At 38.3% G+C, this 21,105-nt stretch overlaps 1 protein-coding gene across 3 annotated transcripts in view; it reads right to left on the bottom strand.

The window, feature by feature from the left end:
• The window catches only part of btbd7 (BTB (POZ) domain containing 7), a 46,906-nt gene that overhangs the window by 7,213 nt on the left and 18,588 nt on the right, over positions 1-21,105 (bottom strand). For 2 of the 3 annotated variants that reach the window (XM_066676803.1, XM_066676802.1), the window contains 3 exons: positions 16,055-16,297; positions 9,628-10,740; positions 849-1,057 (listed from right to left, as the gene is read on the bottom strand). In XM_066676803.1, coding sequence (XP_066532900.1) covers positions 849-1,057; positions 9,628-10,740; positions 16,055-16,136 — 1,404 coding nt within the window. In that variant the 5' untranslated portion in view covers positions 16,137-16,297. Of the gene's footprint in view, positions 1-848; positions 1,058-8,195; positions 8,626-9,627; positions 10,741-16,054; positions 16,298-21,105 lie in introns of those variants that run through there. The other variant, XM_066676804.1, reaches the window with a different exon arrangement.

The raw sequence follows: 21,105 nt of genomic DNA, 5'->3' as shown, positions 1-21,105 counted from the left end.
ACATAAATAAAAACAAAGTGACATTTTGCTTCCATGGCAAGCACACCCATAAACGTGTCCACTCATGTTTACGTTTCTTCTCAATCAGCAGGCGGACTAGATGGATACATCATTAAGGGCTCTATTCCTTCTGCTAGAGAACACACTGCCCAACCAAGCTGACTGAGGAGAGTTAAGAGTCCATCTGATACAGCTGACTCATGTTTGCCTTGGGGGGGGGGGGGGGGGGGGGGGGGGGGTTGCACACACTGAGGGCAAGACGCCGGAAAACAATCTGACACTGACACACTGTTGCCCTGAATAGAAGGAGACGCAGAGGCTTGGGAAGGTTTGAAGACAGAATAAGGTCAAGGTTGCAGCAGCAAGAGAGACTAGCATCCAATATATAGGCTAGAAATAATAATCTGAAAATTATATCAATGCATTGCAAATTACAATTTAGCAACAGAAGAAAGTCTATAAAGATATCTTGTTGGAAATGACATAGACACTATGGTGAATGTATTGGAGCTCACTAATCATTCATAAACTAAGAAAAGGGACGTTCTGTCCTTTATTATTGTTATTTGACAACAGGGAAAATGATAGAGAAAATAATGTGTATGTGTATGTTCATAATAAACAATATGCATTACAATATTTGGAAATACTGCACTGAATGAAGACTAAAGAAACAGGGTTAATGATTATTATTTTATCTTTTTAAATGAGTCTGGAGCACTATAGTATAGATGATAAACAATTTGCTCAGAGTAAATTTACAGCAATACTAAAAATAGCATCATACTGCCCACCCATATTTAGTAATGTACAATACATAAACACCTCTTGTGAAAAACAGTGCTCACCTGTAGATAATCAGACTGGATAGCAGTGAGCAGGTGCTCTTTGCTCAGGTCAAAGAGGACGTCTGATGTCATGACATGGCTGAACTCCTCACACAAGAAATGCATTGCTTGCCGATGGACCCACTTTGAGCCATAAGGCTGTGAGCTCCACTTCAGGATGGACACCACAGAGTCCAGTGAGATGCTTTCCACTACAATGTCCTCACAACCTGCAGCGGCAATGCACAGGCATGTAAAATGTTTCAATCCACAGTGCTATTTTACAGTAATAACATTTTCAGTAATCTTCATTTCATGAGAAAAACCAGATTTAAAAATAGTCAGGTGATATAACATCATTCATTGTATTTAATCTTTCGCCATTTCTGCTGTGTTCAGTGTCAGACTAATTAACAATATTCTATTAAAAGAATCAGGAGGGGAACCAAGAGTCTTTTCACCTACAACTTGTTAAGCACGAGTCTTGTTACAAAAATTATAATAGGACATTGGAGCCATAATACGTCATGGTACGTTTAATTTTGATCCTCAAGTACATTTGAAGGTAAACACTTATGTATTTTTTACTCAAGTGGAGATCTACAACAAGGACATCTAAATTTACTGGAGTAATATTTTACCTTGACTGTCTGTTCTTTAACTCAAGTACACGGTTTGTGTACTAAGTCCACCAATGACAAAATTGAATATCCCCAGGTGAGCAAGCCAAAGGTATACAGCAATATAATTAGTGATTAAAATGTGTATATTTTTGTAGAAAATGTCACCTGAAAACCAGCAGTTGGGTTCTATATAGCTAATTAAATGAAGCCATGTTGTTGTCTCATTATTCATGATCAATTCATCCACTGTCTGTAACCGCTCCAGTTCAGGGTCGCGGTGGGTCCAGGGCCTACCCGGAATCACTGGGCATAAGGCAGGAACACACCCTGGAGGGGGCGCCAGTCCTTTACAGGGCAACACACACAGTCACACCTATGGACACTTTTGAGTCGCCAATCCACCTACCAACGTGTGAGAGGAAACTTGTGCAGCACTTGTGGAAAACACCAAACTTTTCACAGACAGTCACTCGGAGTGGGATTGTAACCCACAACCCCAGGATCCTGGAGCTATGTGACTGCAACACTACCTGCTGCATGATCCATTAATGTAGGAGCAAAATAAAAACAACAACATCAACTGAGAAGATTTAACTACAGAAGAACAAAGATGCCAACTTCAAAGTTTGTTAAAATGGACATCAGCTGTGGTAGTTATATAACACAGAAAAAAATAACTAATGTTTCTTGGAAGGAAATTCAACAAGACAAGTGTCCTTTAAGAGGGGTCTTCAGTGCACAGTTGGTTCAGATCATTTGCGATCTGTAGCTGCCAAACCTCTAAAGAGATTTCCAGGTACTGCCAATGAAGGGGGTGTGTCAGCTTTTCATAGAATAACAGGTCCTATTTCACTGAGAATAAAAATTTATCCTCTATTACCTTACAAAAATATACACTGAAATCTCACACTTGTTTATGTTGCATGACTCTTAAGCACAAGCCTTCATTCGAAAAAAAGAAGAAAAACTACAAAAGAGTAACGGCTACAGCCCAAATACTGACTTTCTGGCTCCCTGTTTGAAGGTGGAACTCTAAACAGGACAGGGCTGTTGCCAAAGAGCTAAATCAGAGCTCTGACAGCTGAGAATGAATGAAAATGTCACTTCACTAACTGAGTGCTAGAGCACCTGAGGACGGCTGGCTCCTGTCTTTCAGGATTCTCATGGAGCGAGGAAGGTAAAGAATGTGACTGCTGCCACTTTTACCATGCAGCAGCACAGGCACATTACTAACAAGAGCTCAAGGCAATATATATGACCCTGTTAAACCCAAACTATTCCTATATGATTCCGGATCTGAGAAAAGAATTTACATGAGAGGGATGAGCAGAATAAACAAGGGCACTTCCTACTGGAATGCCAAGATCAGTAGGAAATGATGATAATCAACCCATGGTCATGGCAGATACCATCAACGTGTCAGTGCCATTTAGAACATTCTACTAACACTCATTTCCTCCTCTTATCAATTTGTCCTTTTGGTTATGCCCAAAGAACGCTAAACAGAATTAGTGGTGCAGTGAAACCTAGAAAGATACCACCATCATGTAAATTTATATTAATGCTGACAGGGATCACTCAGACTTTAGACTGTAGTGTTTAGAATAGAATTTTAAAAAATCCTTTGTGTGGAGAATTTAAAAATCATTAATAAATAATGAATAAAATAAAACGTCTTAAAAATGTATTCTGAAATCAATTTTACAGCACAATGCACAGATTTCAAATTAAACTAGAAGAAATGCTCCACATAAACTTCCTTGCTTCATGACAGGGAAGTTGTGCGTTACCTAACTTTATTGTAACGTACATGTACACTAGGAGCAGCGCTTTTATACTGAATGAATAAAAACAGTAAAATATTTGATCCAAATTTGATGAAAAATATATAACACTGTGTTTTTGAGGATCTTTAATATTATTCACTGCCCATTTAAAGATTTAGGATATATAATATCTCCCTAGAAAATTTAGGTTTTTTTCTTACTGTTGCAACAATATTTAAAAATGTATTTGAATTGTTAAAAAAGAAAAGAACACCAATTTAATCTAAGATCTTAATCTAAGGCATCTAAATCTGTCATCTAACCAAGCAAAACCTCAGAGTGTACAAGTGCTCCATGTAAATATCATTATTCTTGAACATGCCAGAAAGCAATGTGGGAAGTGTTCCTTCCTATTTTGTGATCATTAGTCTGATGTCATACACATTTTCCTCTGTTGTCAGTAGACACAGTTCTCATTTGTAGGTTGAGCTGATGCCTGAGAGACTTTAGACTTGCAAATAGCTATATTGGCCAAGTGAAAGGCTGGAAATGAGCCTCTGTCCAGTTGAATAAAAGTTGGAGGTGAACTTAAAAAAGGCAAAACATCTGTGCATTGTACACTATGCACCTTAAATTTCACAAAGAACAAAAACTAAAAAATTTTCACAATGAATCTAAATCAACATTCACACATTTTAACAAAACAATTTGTCAGATAAATAAATAAATTTGTCTAAGACTACCATTCAAGGACATGTAAATCACGAAATGCAGAGCTCATTTTATATCTGAACCAGACAAATGGCCATCTAGATCACAGGACACTGCGAGCAAGAAAGAAAGGACAAATGAAAAATTCAGAGAAAAAAAAAAAAGAAAAGAAAAAGTGAGCGAGAGAATAGACATGTGTGAATGCTATGAAATGATAGTTGGGTAGTGGTAGAAAGAAAATAAATTGCAACAGTGAGAAGATTAATAATATGCAGAAGGCAATAATCTCATAATGAGGAGAAAGATGCTGAAGTAGAAAAACTGAAAAACAGTCTCATCCACAGTTTAATGTTGACTTATGTAGATGATACAATTCAGAGGAAAGTAACTGAATCTATGTAACAGGTGCTAACTCCAAATACACTCTACAGCCAGATTTGGGGAAGTTGCTCAGAAAAGTAACCCATTAATAATTCTTAACTAGCTTTGTCACAACGTAGTTGTTTTACTTACTATTTCCTGAAAAATGTAACGTCATTACTGAGAAGTTTTGGATTGTTCTCTGAAACTCATGCAAATCTGTACCAACTGGAAAATACAAGGGAAAACCTAATAGTCATTTAATGAATGGAGAAGCCAGTCTATTATATTACACATTTGTCACTATCCCTGCATTTGAATAAGACAGATATGCATTCTGATTCAGATTACATTTGACTAAAACTGTTTGAATGCCTAGGAAAAAAAAACAGCCCAAACAGCTATATTTGTAGCAAGTAAATCAGTGGCAGTAAAAAAATTACCGAAATGTTTTATTGAAAATTCTCTATTCACAATCATCGCTATTTAGGTGACACTAAGGCAACATGTTCTTCACCAAAATGATAGTTAACTGCAAGTTTCTAAACAACATAAATAGGTGTCTCTATTTACTGACTGGCAGGTAAATGGCACAATGCACTGGTCACCTTCACAACTGGTAACGCACCCCCATACTCAGACTCATATCAGTTTAAATATCATCAACCTGCCCAGGGATTGCAGATAAAAATAATCAATTTGGCACATTTATGTTATGGAATAATGCTGATGTTAGTGTTACGTTGATGTCAGCATATTAATGTGTTGTCCCAGTTAGTTTTATAAAGTCAAAGTTAAATGAATACCGAAAATATTTCCACTACTAAAATCACTGGCTTCAGCATGGAACATGGGACACTAATAGGCAGAATGTGGTCCGGGTGGGGACCCAAGCGCTGTCCTATCTGGACCTGGACCTTTAACTGAAATTACTGAGAACTATTTAATTTTTAACACATATATTTCACGATCCATACAAATCAGCCCTCCATGGTTCCCTAAATCTCGACAAGAGCTACAGTGAAAACATACACAGGCTGAACAGCTGTGTGTCCCATGAACGGTTAATGTGGATACAACTGGTACAAGTTGTAAATACTGCTGCAGCATTACTCTGGTGTGTGGCATGTCAGTGGAGAGCAGAGTTCTCTGTGAGATGAAGGAGTCTCATATGAACAAGGGCTGAGTGTGAAATCTTCAGTAAATCAACATCAGAGCAATGAACTCAACTACTTTAAAGTGGAACATAATGAAAGAAAATGAAACAGTGCAATTACTCCACTCTATCACTAACTCGCAAAAAGGCTGCATCAAAATAGTAGTCACTAATAGAAACCAAGAAGTAACAAAAAAACTGTAGAGTCTGCTAGGGAAATTTCTAAATGACATTGCATATATACTGAAATAACTATTCAAAACTGTTGAAAATGGAATTCCCCATTAACCTTCTTAAGATAATCTAAACCCGTTGACATGGACATACGATTACTTAAGGATTTCAGTTTTTATCTTCACTATCTTTGTTGGTTTATATAAAGAAAAACATGTTGATATCCTAAGGTCCACTGTACACTTAGTATATTCTTACAAAAAAAACACACATTTATTTTTGAAATGGGGAACATCGAGATGCAAATGTCACATGTTACTGTAAACAAATTGATAAATCAACTCATTCGGGAATTTACACTACTACTTCACATGCACCGAAACTACTCTATACATGACTTTGCTGTTTCACTCCGAGTACAGTAGTAAGGTTGATGAACTTTATACGTTATTCACTTGCATTCCACAGTCTATAACAACATGAGGCATTCTGACTACATATTAAATCATTCAACAAACTACAGCACAGGGATATTAAGATAGCATTTACAAAAGACATCCTTCATTTAATAAGAACAACACATTCAATAGAAGTTAGTAGCAATATTGTCTTATTTTTTTAAATGGATATTTGTGGATTATTGAACATGCTGAAATTGCCTAGAATGTCAGTAATATCTAGAGTGAAAAATCCAATACCAAAATAAATTACCACTGGACAGAAGGACTGATGGAAATTCTAGTCTTGCAAAAACAGTCTGTATATGAATCTTGATCTTGCATTATTATATCTACAGGTGGGTTTTGAATAAAACTGACTGGAGTGAAAATGCACTGCCCTGCACTGCCTTAAAGTAGCAGCGAGTAAGATTTTACTGTGCCAGTAAAGGAGCAATCCATAATACTGAGAGCAGGCATTTATAAAGGGTTTACAAAAAATAAGAACTAAGATTTTGGATGAACATCAACGCAATGTTAGAGTCACAAAATCCTATGTAGTCTGTAACTGGGTTTTATTTCTGATTCCACTCTTATGCGTGATCTGTATGCCAAATTATTTGTTAAAACAACTTTCCCAAAATTAGAAAATATAGCAAAAATTCTATAGCAGACTCTGTGTCTGCTGTTAAAAATCCCATTCGTGCATTAATCTCCATCACCACCTTACCTTCAGCCCTTAAAATGAACTTGAAAAAGTACTGACTGCATGACCTGTTTTAGTAAACAAGCCAGATTTATGAGGCAAACTTCTCTCTTCTAAATGTAACTTGAATAGACTCCCTGACTGCTAACGTCTGAGGGATTAACTGCGTAAAGCAATATATTATTAACCAGAATTTAATGATAGGTTGTGTCTTGGCACAAAAGATACATGTCTGAAGGGATTTTCAACAGGACGTGTGGTGTGGAAGGTTCTGGTGAAAACATTGAGCTCATCACTGTGCTATGTTGACAGGGCTGAATCTGACCTCTATCCATTACAAATCAAAGCTTACCAACGGGTCATGAGGATCGACTGACACCAATCCTGTTACATTTAAGCTAGGAGCACCAAGTGCACTTCAATTTCAGCATCTCAAAAAAAAATGCACTGTATTGAAAAGGAAATGGGGATAAACAATCCCTAAAATGATTTAACTGCAACAAGGTTTAAAAAGCTCAGAGCTATAAAATATCCACCAAATAAGTTTCTAGGTCTGAATGACATGTATCACTAAAAACGCACTAAAGCAGAAACTATTCGATTTTAAAATAATATTCAAGGGCAGCAGCTGACATCACAGTACAAAGTAGCTAACATATTAAGAACTTAAAATTTCAAATAAAACCTGTGATATTTAAATTGTATTATTGTTTCTGTCAACATTTGTACTCTTCATTTAGACATTAAAATGTAAGAAATAAAAAAATGTAAGAGTAAGGATCTCTGTCCCATTTATCCACGTCACGTTTGTTAACAGAGCTCTGTTTGTCAGTGTCTGTCAGCAGAGGAGCACAGGCCACATCCCAAAGCAGTGCCACTTCATAGTGCACAGTTAATAAAACAAATAATAGACAGGAATTAGATGCAATTCAACAGGGAAAACTGAACCTTATAGCACACTAGTTATTTTCCAAACATGATGCACTACATGAATGCACAAAGCGTTATTTTAAAACCAACTGTAACCTACCACTTTTTAGTGTTAGACATTGAAGCTGCTAAGAAGTGTTTTTTAGTTACTGCTTGGTTATAATTGCCAGAGTTGGGTGTAACCCAAGCTTTGTTGAGGAGTGTTATAATCTGTTTTTGAGAGCTACTGCTGAAAGAGGGCCAGTGGTAGCTCCTGCTAACTTCAGCCGGATTAGCTTATGTTTTTAATGTTGGATATCGATTCTGGTAATAAGAGCTTTTTGGCCCAGAGCGACGATGTGAATAGCCCTTGGCTAAGAAGGTGTGTGTTTGTGTGTGTGAGAAAGCGAGTGAGAAATGTGTGCGTGTATGTCTGTGAGAGAGACAGCCAGAGAGAGAGAGTGTGTGTTTTTGCTAGAAGCCCCAAGAGCTGGCAGTGACATATGTGAACATCCCTCAGCTCAGAAGCTGTGTGTGTGTGTGTGTGTGTGTGTATATGTGTGTGTGAGAGACAGAGAGAGATGTTATTTCACAAAAGCACTGTAAATGTGACTTACACTCAGCAACAGGTAGGGGAAGCTCAGGAAACTATTCTTACATAGTATTCTTTTAATCACATGTGTATCTCCATTTTTGTGGAATTTTAGTGAAGATGCATGTTTTGAGACACATGTCTTTCTTAGGTTAGCATCAATTTCCAAATGGCACCTAAATTTATATTTCATATATTCACATACACAAATTTTAGCCCTGGAAAGTCATTTAAGCCACATTGTGACTACATACAGATGTTTACACTGGATATAACTCTGGTTACCACTGAAAGGAATTATTTCTCTGTCAATAGTCCATTTTGTGAAATCACTGATCTGGGACGCAGAATCAATTCCTTTACCCTGCAACAATCAATAACAGTGGACAGCAAAAAATGAGCCAGTAGATTGAACAACAGTTTGAAAGGCCTGATCAATTCTCTGAGGAGAAGCCTCCACAACACTCATGACATTTCAATAAGAGAACCCTCAGCTCTTTCAATACAAGGTTCTACTGGAAACATACTTGATTAAAATCTTACTTAAATCTATGGAACCACTCCCTAAATCCATAACTGTTATCTCTTATTAGGATGCAGATGTCACAATAAGTAAGTAAGTAAATAAATAAATAACACCCGGACTGGGTGAATACCTAATCGGAAGAGAACAGAAAGAAGTGGTTACAATGTTTTGGAGCACATATGGGAATACCCCAGCAGCATTAATCATAATACAAGACAAATACATTGCAAACATTCCACCCTCCTCAAACCTACCCTTCTGACAGCTTGTGAATTAACACACTGTAAACAAACCCTGAAGTGTAGGTGTGAGACCAAAGAGAAAAGCGTTATGCAGAATAGAGGGACGGGTGTGGGGGCTTCAAGAATAAATAAAATTGGGGGTTTTTGGTCCTTGATGAAGAAAAATATAATAATGTGGCAACACATTCCACAAAAGGGATGTGCATTAAATTTTATTTATATATCTGAGTATAGTATGTGTGTGTAATGGTTAATGAACAGTGTCATCTATGTTAACAAAATCAAATCATATGATGATTCCCATATTTATATTGCTCAATTCTTTCCATGTCCCCTGCATCACAGAAATCACCTTCACAAAGTGTGTGTGTGAGTGAGAGAGAGAGAGAGAGAGAGAGAGAGAGAGAGAGAGAGAAAGAGAGAGAGAGGAGGCAGCAAGGATTTTTTACTTTTCTTGTATATTATTGGAAGAATGAGGCAGTGGGAAAGACTGACAGAAAAAGCACACATCAGAAAGTAGATGGAGGAAGAGAAAGATGAGAGAAAAATAAAACATTGATAACAAGTATAAATGTGAGGAAGAGATGTAATAACACACCCTGAGCCAGCATGCTGAATTCCAGGAACAGGGCGATGTGGTACAGCTCCATGGCTTCTTCAGCTCGGCTCATGCAACCTCTCCCAGCCACCAGAGCCTGCACCTCCCCCAGGCTGCCTGCTGATGGACTGCTGCGCAGGACCAAGGACAGGTCCACAGCATCTGTGTACATGCAGTGCAGGATGACACAGGCATACTTCTTGGGGATGATGGACTCGTCCAGGACAATGCGAGTCGGTGTCTGTAATGTCCTCTCTGTAATCTCCTCTCCAGTGCGGATGCGGCGCTGCAGAAGGTTGCGGAAGAAAGGCGAGCGGGCTGAAAGCACAGCCTTGTGAGCCCTCAGCTCTTCTTCTGGAATGCTGTGGCTCACACTGCTGCTTCCAGGTGGGGGCCCAGTGGCTCCAAAAGGTTCCACTAACTCAGAATCTGAAGAGAAGCTGAGCAGGGAGTCATAGTAGCACATGTGTTCACACAGATTGCGCATGTCCGCCTCCAAAGTGTTTGGCGTCCCGAATTCCTCACTTAAGCGAAGCAGGACATCAACATTTTGCAGCCGCGCATCCTCAGCACCCAGCTCACCGGTGTACAGGTAATGCAGCAGTGAGGAGAACATAGCCGCATCCATCCCTGCTGTACCAACATCCAGCAAAACCTCAGCACCAAAGCCTGGGGATGAGGAAAGTAGTGTCTTAAAGAATGGACAGCGGGCAACTAGGATGGCACGATGGGCCGGGAAGCACACATCCTGGAAGATCAGGTCCACATCTGTGCAGTATTTGTGCTGGTAGAGGGCAGCCAGGTCCTGCTGCAAGGTCCTGGCCTCAGGTCGGGCCAAACCAGCCTGCACGCTGAGCTCCTTTAGAGCAGCTGTGCCTTCGTACTCCTCCACCAGGGCGTTGACGTCACGCACATCCCAGCCAGAGAGCAGCTCGCGCATCTGCCGCGAATGGTCAGCGGAGCGGCCAGACTTGCGTCGCTTGATGAACCTCCTCTTGAGGGTCGCCAAACTGGAACTCTTCTTTTTCTTGTCTTGAGGTTTGTCCATGCCATGCTCCAGGCTGTACAGTTTGGACTCGCCACCATAACCCTGTGAAGGTGCATAGGACGTACCTGTGCAATGAGATAAAGAAAGAAAATATATATTTAATTATCTCATGTGAGACCATCATATGTACTGTCTCAAGTACATGAGTAGATTTCAATGCTTAGTGTCTCTAGACAGAGACTAATATGATCAATTGCGACCACTAATATTAATTTGCGAGTTAAATTATTAATTAAGTCGACAGTGGCGATAAGAGGCAACTTTTGATTATTATGATTTTTTTTTTTATATATACATTTTTTATTAATTTTTACCTTCGGGGGAGGTAAATTATATAAAGTGATGCATCCAATGACATGGATGTGTCCAGCTATCAAGAAAACGCCTGCATGCTTATAGGATTTTGACAGAAAACCTGACAAATGATGCAGTAGCTAAGTGGAGCTGAGCATTTTGCAGTGAATGACAGCATGTAGAACATGGCAAAGAAATTTTTCTTCATACAATCCACATTTCTGTTGGACCTTAAGGGGCCATCTGCTCAACCCCAGGCTGACTCCATTTGCACCAGCGGAATAGTGGAAGAGAGAAGAAGAGAGAGACCTAGCATGCTGGACAGAGACAGATTTGTATATATTTTTTTTTACTAATTTACAGACACTGGGGCTTTGTAAACACATTAGACCAGTTTTCAGCGCACAGACTGGAGAGCAGAAAACGGTGAATATCAGAATTTTATAAAAATTGTTTCTTGATTACTATCGTAAACGTCACCCTTAAATTTGATATACTGGCAGAATATAATATGGAAACACAACAAATACCAGCCTTTAATTGTTGATATATGACAATTTTTTAAAATGTATTATTCCTTTGAAATCATGGCTGGTGAAGACAAAACCCTCTTCTAGAATATTAAAACTTCAGAGTGCAATATAATGAGATTCAGTGAAATGCACATGGTTTCCATATTTAGTAGGGAGTGCTGATTATGTAGAATGTTCTCCCTTGAAGCAGACTTAGATGTGGTGAACTCCAGTTCAGAAGAGAAAAGAACACATTCAATATCCCAAATAAAATATGAGCCCTTACAGCTTCAAAGTCTTCACCTGCTTCATAAGGGAAACTATGAGATCACATAATGTCATTCCAAGAAAGCCATTTCATACACAAACTGATGATGTCTCCCAAACGACACTGACTTAATGCCTCTGCCCAATGTTCCATTTCTTCTCTAAGGCCAGTTGACATGCATGGCTTATAATTTTGAAAGCACCATTACTTTACTGGTCTACAGACATTAAGCATACAAAAACATGCACATGAGAATATGCAGTAAAACCCAACCTTCGAACAAGGATGGAAAATAGATACAAGTCAGTTTTCAAGATCTATAGATGCAGAAGCTATAAATTCAGAGAGAAAATCTATTTTTCTTAAGAGAACACTCAACATACAAACGCCATTTCCCAAAAAGTTGGGAGGCTGTACAGAATGTAAATAACAGAATGCAGTGATGTGCAAATCGTTTAAACCCTATATTTAAGTGAAAATAATATAAAGACCACATTTCAAACAAGATATATTTTATAGCTTTTAAAAAATATACGCTCATTTTGAGTTTGGAATAAGTTTCAGAAAAGCTGGCACGAGTGATTGTTTACTAATGTGTTGCATCACACGTCCTTTCAACAACTCTGAACCTTTGGTTACTGAGGATACAAGTTGCTGAAGTGAAATATTTTCTCATTCTTGCTTGTTAAAGGATTTCACCAGCTAAAGATTTTGGGTTTCCACTATAGTATTTTTAATTTCATATTGCACCAAATGTTTTCAATGGGTCCAAACTAGTTAAGCACTTCTCATTTATGACAGGGAAATTCCGGTATAATTTATGCAGAATGAGGATCGACCCGTCTTACTGGAATAAGCATGAAGAAGACACAAGGTCGAAATGGCATGGCAGCATTTAGCTCCAAATCTGTGCTTATCATTCAGAATTAACCGCTTTCACAGATGTTCAAGTCACTCGGGCCATGTGAATTAATGCACCCACCCCTATACCATCATTTATGCTGGCTTTTGAATAATGCACAGACTGTCCTACTTTTTTTTTTGTCTTTGTACTGTTTTAATTTAAATGTCAGGTTTCAATTTTATTATGTTTTAAAAATGTCTTATAATTTAAAATAAAAACTTTAAGCCTGCATCATTTACGGAATTATGTCAATAAAACCAAAAATAAATTATAAAAATCTGATGCCAATATTTCATGGATCACTATAACAAGTCCCTTTACAACCCCTGGCAAAATTTATGGAATCACCGCTCTTGGATGTTCTTTTAAATTTTATTTTGTAGAAAAAGAATAAATAAATCACAGAGACATGCCACAAAACTGTCACTTTTTCAAAAAAACCTTCTGACATGAAAAAAAAAAAACGAGAAAAAAGTCAACTAGGCAAGCCAAGTTTTTATCCAGACTGCCATTAGCCATATAGCCATTGTCACAGAGGCGTTTCTGGTGTTTCAAAAACAGGAAAGCCCAAAATACATACCCTTGTCACTGGAAGGTCTGGAGAAGCATTGGTGCTTCATATCAATGTCTTTGTGTTGTACAGAAAATATGGAGGACAGGTAATAAATACAGAAAAAAAAGGAGCACAAAATTTCGTTTGTAATATATAATACCAGCAGAGTTTTTCTTGTTCATTTTATTTAAGAATAAATACTAGATGATCTACCACCAAAGAACAAAGAAGACAAGAACATTTTGTTGATTTTAAGAAGTACAATTACTTATTTATTCAATGTAAATTGTTAGAGTAGAGCATGTGAATTTGTATGTGGCTGTGCGCAGCTATATGAAGTTATAAAAACACTAATGCCACAAAATGTCTCCCCACCACTTCCCTTTACAATATTGCAGGGAAATACACGAACTCACATAAAATAAGACTATTATACGGGTGTAAATATTGGCGAGTTCAGTGCCGTCCTGCTGAGCTGGTGAACAGCAGAGAAATGTAAACAACGCAGAGCTGCGGCTCTGGCCAACGCAGCCCCAGAAACACACACAAACAAGTTCCTGTCTTATTTCCTATTATTTATTTATATGAAACTTTGTATATGACCCAGTCCAGCTCCACTGTTTGAGACTCTGAGCTTTTTCTTGAGTTACTGAACTTCGACACGCCCATGGAAGAAGCCACGGTTCATGATGAAGAACGTACTCTTTTTTGGTTCCAGAAGGGGAACTAATTTTCGTTGTTCGTGAACCAGTTTATGTCGGTGGAAATGCGCCAAATGGTTCCAAATTTAGTTCATGAACTGGAACCATTTTGGTTCCTCATTGGTGAAAAAGCACTATGTGAAATATGGCTGAACTAACAAAAGACGGTTAAGTAGCGCCAACTTAAGTTCTCTCTGTGGAATATGGCAGAACAAACAGCAGAAGGTGAAATAACTTTCCTACTCGTGCATGCGCGTTTCAACTTTAGGAGTCAGTCAGTGAGAGAAAATGCCTCTTCTAGGCCGGCAAAAAATATAATAGTTTTAGTCAGTCACAATTGGTATTCTAAGATCAAGTAGAGGAAAATCATAGAATCACTCAGTTCGGAAGAAAATATTATGGGGAAAATTCTGAGGAAAATATTATTACTTTGTTGCACCACCTATGGCTTTTATAACAGCTTGGATTCTCTGTATAGGATCAATGAGTACTGAAATGTACATGTTTTCTTCAGGCAGTCATCTATTGTCAGGCTGACATCTATTGTGCTGGAGCCATGATCCCTGTCAATCCACTTTGTGCAACAGCTCAAAGCACTCTTTTTTTAAACTGAAGACTAATTAGCAGATTTAACTAGATGTGGGTGTTTGTTTTAGATCTACAAAGTATCTGTCCACTCTCAGAACTGAGTGAATGCATATTTTTTTGTTCTTTATTTGATAATAAATAAATAAATAAATAAATAAATAGTGACTGACTAAAACAATTGTTTCTTTTTTTTTTTTTAAATATAGTTTTTTAATGCCAAAAAATTTTTGAAAAAAGACTTTTGTGGCATGTCTCTGTTATTCATTTTACAAAATTAAACAATTGAAAGAACATCCTCCAAGAGTGATTTCATAATTATGGAATATAATATGAATTATAATTTTTGCCAGGAGTTGTAGGGAAATTCATCAGTCCCATCATTGGTTTGATCAACTTCAGTGCAGAACTGAGACTTCCTCCTTTCCTTTTCAGTTAGAACCTCATCAAGCACATTTTGGTAATAGGCAACAGCAAACACCTCAATTTCCAGGTACATTTCCTTGGGAACAACTATTAATTATTCGTTTTTTGAGTGGTTTGTGTGTTTCCACAGTGAACATATTTATTTCATTATTGATTGTGTATATTTTTGAATGTATGGAAATTAAGCTGGTCTGGTGAACAAATATCAAAAATGAGTGGCCTCCCGGACCAAAGCTTTTGCATTTTTAGCAGACTAAATGTGAAATGACCTTGCCACATGCTCTAGGGAAAAAGAAATTTTGACCCCTGTTGTAAAGAGCTAAATTATGATGACCTATGGATAACATACCTGCATTTGTGAAGGTAAAAATAGGAACTAATAATTTAGATATTTTTATTGGTTTAAGCTAATGAAAAGTGAAGTACTTTTAGCCAGGGTAGGTGGGCTAACTCAACCTTCTATATTATGTTCTTAACATTGCATCCCTGACAACACACTCATGATAAGATACCTATGGAGCTACCAAATATAACATCCATCCATCCATCCATTATCTGTAACCGCTTATCCAATTTAGGGTAGCGGGGGGTCCAGAGCCTACCTGGAGTCATCGGGGGCAAGGCGGGAATACACCCTGGAGGGGACGCCAGTCCTTCACAGGGCAACACAGACACATTCACTCACACACTCACACCTACGGACACTTTCGAGTCGCCAATCCACCTGCAACGTGTGTTTTTTGGACTGTGGGAGGAAACCGGAGCACCCGGAGGAAACCCACACGGACACGGGGAGAACACACCAACTCCTCACAGACAGTCACCCGGAATTGGAATCGAACCCACAACCTCCAGGCCCCTGGAGCTGTGTGACTGCGCCACCGTGCCGCCCACCAAATATAACATACATACATAATCTAAAATACAGTATTTTGCTGAATTATTGCTCTCTATACTTCCTGAATCATGAAGTGCTATTAATATCCAAACACTGCTTTTAATATTAGATACCACGTAAAAGAATCAACAAAAATCTCAAATAGCAGAAATACCAGGAAATGATCATAAAAAAATTAACATTCAGGTAGACAGTGGTGTGAAAAAAATCCTGCAGGAGAAAGAGTGTTACTATATACCTATGAAGGTCTGTTGGGTCTGTGAATGTCCCCCGAAGCGAGGGGAACAAGAGTTAGGATAGCTGGAGGCATTAACACCCATCCTCTCCCCCTTCTTCCTTCTCCTCCTCCTCTTATTGGCATGCAGTGCTAGTGCCACCCTCCTAAATCATACCGCTCCAGTGGAAATGCACGGACGAGCTCACAGCTTCACTCATTCAGGCCTGGGTAGATGAGCTGAAACTGGAGCATTATCAGCCATTCCTGAGAGAGAAAGACACACAGAGAGAGAGAGAGAGAGAGAGAGAGAGAGAGAGAGAGAGAGAGTGAGTTGAAATTTCAGCTTAAACACTCACTGTCTCATCAATATCATTACGGAAGGACAAAATAAGAAGTAGAATCGTTTTAGTTAACCCACAAGTCTCTCAGAAAAAATTTCAGGCTGACTCATTTCAATATAGCAAGTCATTACGTTGATGAGAACTGCGATCAGAACTGCGATGCTGAGGCCAATGCCAAAAGCTATGGCAATGATATAATATTTTGTGGAATTATTTAGGAAAAATAAAAACAGATTATAAAATTGCTTTCAGTTACAGTTTTACAGAAAACTGGGCAAAAGTTCTACATTCCTTGACATTTCTTCTTTTTCAGCTTAGCCTAGAAAGCTCTACACTGAAAATGAAGCACAGCACCAAAGGCACACTACATTATATTGGCTCACAGAAAAGCTGTATTATTGCTTTGAACTCAACTTACAATAAATTGTATACGGACCTTTCCTTGCCAAAAGACATGTTGCTTCAAGGACTGGGTTTGCTATATCAAGACACCCCTGACTCCTGCCCATGTAAGAACTATACCTCTATGCAGCTATTTAGGTTATGTTTCATTTTACTGTCCAATTTTGTGCTGACAAAAACAGCTCATAGGTGAAGCCCAAAGCAGGCATGAGACACAAATGGCTTTACTTTCCCCATGTATGAGATTCAGAGAGAAAAACAAACACTTTCTAGTCTGCAGAGCACATTCTATAACAAACAAACCTAATTTAAACAAATGTGTTTACTTCAAGTGAAAGAGGGGGAAGGGGGAGGAAAGAAAAAGAAGAAGAAGAAAAAGAAGAAGAAAGATATTCTCTTTTAGGTACACATTCAAAACCCAAACACACCCAATCTGTCCTGATATTTAAACTATGCCACAGACCCCTCTCCCAACATGGCAAACACTTTACTGCATTGTTTGTGAAATCTACAGAGGATCCCAAGATCTCAGGTTACTCCAATTCTTTTGTCATCACCCCCGCTGAGGTAAATAGTGGATAGGAAGGGAAGGGAGGGGGTAGGGAAAAAAAAAAAAAAAAAAAAAAAAGATACGTGGGGTTCAATTTCATTCCCAGTCACAACAATGGAGGTTCTTGCACATGTGTAAGCCCATGTTTTGACTGATTAAGATTTCCCTTTCATGCTGTGTCTGGAATGTTTTCAACATCAAAGCTGTCATTTTAATAGACTTTACTTTGATCGTGAACGTTGAATAAAGGCAAAAGAAAACTGCTGAATGTGCACCACAGAAGAGTAAACTCAGAACAAGGGAACAACATAATAAAGAAATCCATACAGCAAGAAAATAAAGGTACTTACAATACACGCTTAGGTTCAGTAGCTGCACTCTTTGTTACAAAATGACCTCTTCTTTGAAGCAGTGCAGCTGCTCATAAGAAGTCCATTCAATGGACTTTAATTTAACATTATTCCCTTATTATAATTTCACTGAGCAAAACAACCAAACAGCCACATGTAGGCCTCAAACTAAATAAGTCTAGTTAATTTATAAGGAACATTTTGAGCAATGCAACCAAGCAGAATGTCGAGTCATTTCCTGGTACAAAGTGTATCTGCAAAATAAATTATTTCCTTAAGACACACCTGACTGCAACTTACGATTACCCCTGCATGGACAGAAAAACGAATCATCCAAAAGATGCAATTACAACTAGAAACTGTCTACTGACCACAACAATGTTCCAGTTAAAACAGAAGAGAAGGATGGTACAGAGCAAAACATAAATGACCAGTAAATACACAAATAAACTCACTGAAGTTCCTATGTAAAGACTTATCAGACACAAAATCCTATTCCATAACTACTTAAATGTGTTGACATTTCAAACTATTGTTATTTAATAATAGTAGCATGTAGTGTCCGTGTGAGCTTTAAATAAGCTTAAATTTGTAGCTCTGTCAATTCCTACAATTTTGACGAAGTACATAATAAATGGTCATGTCGCAAATATAAAGACAGTCCATCAGGCTATGTTTACCATGAGATTATACACAACAGCAATCAAACAAAAACCTAAGCTTCAAGTATCATGGATGAACTGAGTCAATGACTGCTTGGGAAAATAAGACTCAAAACTCATTATACAGACAACATACACCAGTGGAAAGAAATGCTAATTATAGTGTCTGATAAAACAACTGTCTCTCAAGATGAGTGACAGGAGTGGAGAAGGAATAAATGAATAGCTGTTGGAGTGCTCCAGGGATCCAGAGCATTCATTTAGGCAGACAGAGGAGTTATGTAAGTAACATACCAGAGGAAAACGTATTCAATGGGGTGCCTCTGTCAACCGGGCAAGTAGATTTATCCCTCGCCTGGACACACATATTTTGAACAATATTAAACAGAAGTTTTTAATTGTGTAGTTTTGTCCATCGTTCAATATACAGTCTTCAGATGTACCAAACTACAATCTAGGGTATAGTGCTATCAAGTTCATAATTATGAAAATAATACAATTGTACTGGTTGTCAGAAACAGGTAAAGAATACGTATTAATATTTTAGTAGACAATATTTTTTGGCACTTTTCTCTGAACTGAAGTCGCTGTATTTACTTTTTAGTGCAAAGGTAAGTGTGCCTCCAGACCCTTTCCTAACATCTATGTCACAGAGTAAATTAAAAAAGCATGGAAAAGACTATTGACCGCCTAATTTATAGTAAGCCAATCATGGGAATCTACCAGCTATCTCTATTACAGCAGCTAAGCCAAATGTGTTTTCTTTTCATCTAGCAGTTACAGAAAGCTGTAGATAATCAGAATAATCAGAAAGTTTGGGTCCTTGTAATTTGAAAAAAAAAAAAAATTCTTAACAGTTACTGGATCAAAACTGGATTTGTAGAAATATTCACTAATATGCTTTTTCCTTTGAAAGCTATAATGAAATGGTATTCTTTCAAATATTACATGTTATATTTTCCCTATATGGTCATAAAATGTATTTTTTTAATAAACATCATGTACATGTTTTCAAAGTTGTCACAGACTGAAAATACTTAACTGGACAGTGTTGAAGAGAATGTTATTTTTTTATGCAGTGTCTGACTTAAGTTCCACTAGCTTAAGCACAGAATGAGTTGGCCAGCATGCCAGCCTCTCAAAAAGACAAGTGTTTTAAAGGGTAATAAGAGGCCAACCCTAAATGAGTTTAAGACCCCTATTTCAGTTAATTATATAAATAAAACAACTGCACTTTAAAAAACATCACCACATCCTTGAGATATATACTGTAGCTTTGAAATCTGACATCACAAGTCTACAATATTCATAAACAGCAGTCAACATAGCTTGCTCATCACAGGGGCTTTCCCTGGATTCAACCCACAAATAGATTGCCATCTTCAAACTGCCTGGGTGTGTTACATATGGTGGGTGTGTGCAGTGATATTTCATTTGGCCTTGAGCATGGAACAGAGCCAGCACAAGTCCACTTCTTGCTTTGGCTAGACCATCTAAAAATTGGAGCAGAACCAAATCAAGCATGTTTAGCAAAAATGCTGTGAACCAATGAATACTATCTTTAATGTCACACAGTTAATAGCAAAGTTTAGCTTTGTGACAACATCAGTTGTAAAAAGCGCTATACAAATTAATTTGACCTGAATGCCCTACAAGTATATGAAGAACACAAAGATGAAAAATTAACGATGGAAGCCGAACGCACAATCATTGCTAGGAAAAGAAAAGACATCTTTTTTACCTGACACAGATACAGAGGAACTCAAATGCAGGTCATCTTGCTGACATTCAGAAATATGCATCCAGAACAAAGATGGCATGCATGGGAGCATGAGAGCAAAGAGATTGAAATCGAAAGTTAAATGTGTTTGGGGGACAACACTTTACCAGACCAGTGAGCACAAGTAATGTCCATTGAACAAAAAACGGCTGGAATAAAGGACCCTCTGTTGCAATGCCTCTTCTGTCTCCTCAGACTTAGGAGAGAGGGCGGGCAGGGGATGGGGTGAACAGAGAGTTGGGGGTGTCGGCACCCTGTGGCAACTTCCTGTTAGCGGTGGCAAGCTGGCTTATGTGAGACTAATGAGCGTGGACGGTGCCAAGCCACACCAACGCAGCTGCAGGTCGTCTGATCCACCGGGCAATACTCTGCCCTGGAGCACAGAACATCAGAGCCACAGAAAATTGAACCAGGACCTTGAATCTTTCATATGTACATGCCTGTGTCATAGGACAACTTCAGCATGAACTTTCAGTTGACATCAAGCCAGGAAAAAACTAAGAGAGCAATCCAAAAGAACAAACACCGCCACATTATAAATGTCATATGGGGGACTGTAGCACTTTCTAACTATATCAAATTGTAGTTCAAAATCAAATGCCTGAACTAGAAGCTGACTTCAATCACATGGATTTACTATCGATCACAGTAGCAATTGCATGCAAAAAACATCTGGCTTTAAGACTGCGAGTCTGTGGGTGAAGGGGGGGGGGGTCATGTTAAATTGTGTTGTGCCTCCCTTCCATCCTGTTCCTTCAGCTGATGATGAGGCCTGACATTATTGTCAGCAGACACGTAGCCTCATCTGACAGATGCGCCCTTTACACAACCTCTCTTGAAAATGTAAGATTCAGCAAATGCAATTCCATAACCACCTAATTACATCTTAAAGGTCAGCCCAGTGCAAGACAATGGGATGTCTTCTGGGAAACCTGGCCTCATTCCAAAGAGCTTTCATAGACAGAGATGGCAATCATAGCTCCTTAC

This window comes from Hoplias malabaricus, chromosome 7 (assembly GCF_029633855.1).
Source record: "Hoplias malabaricus isolate fHopMal1 chromosome 7, fHopMal1.hap1, whole genome shotgun sequence".
In the NCBI taxonomy this organism is placed as follows: domain Eukaryota; kingdom Metazoa; phylum Chordata; class Actinopteri; order Characiformes; family Erythrinidae; genus Hoplias; species Hoplias malabaricus.
Note: the sequence above shows the minus strand (reverse complement) of the source record. Positions and strands in the feature narration are given on the sequence as shown.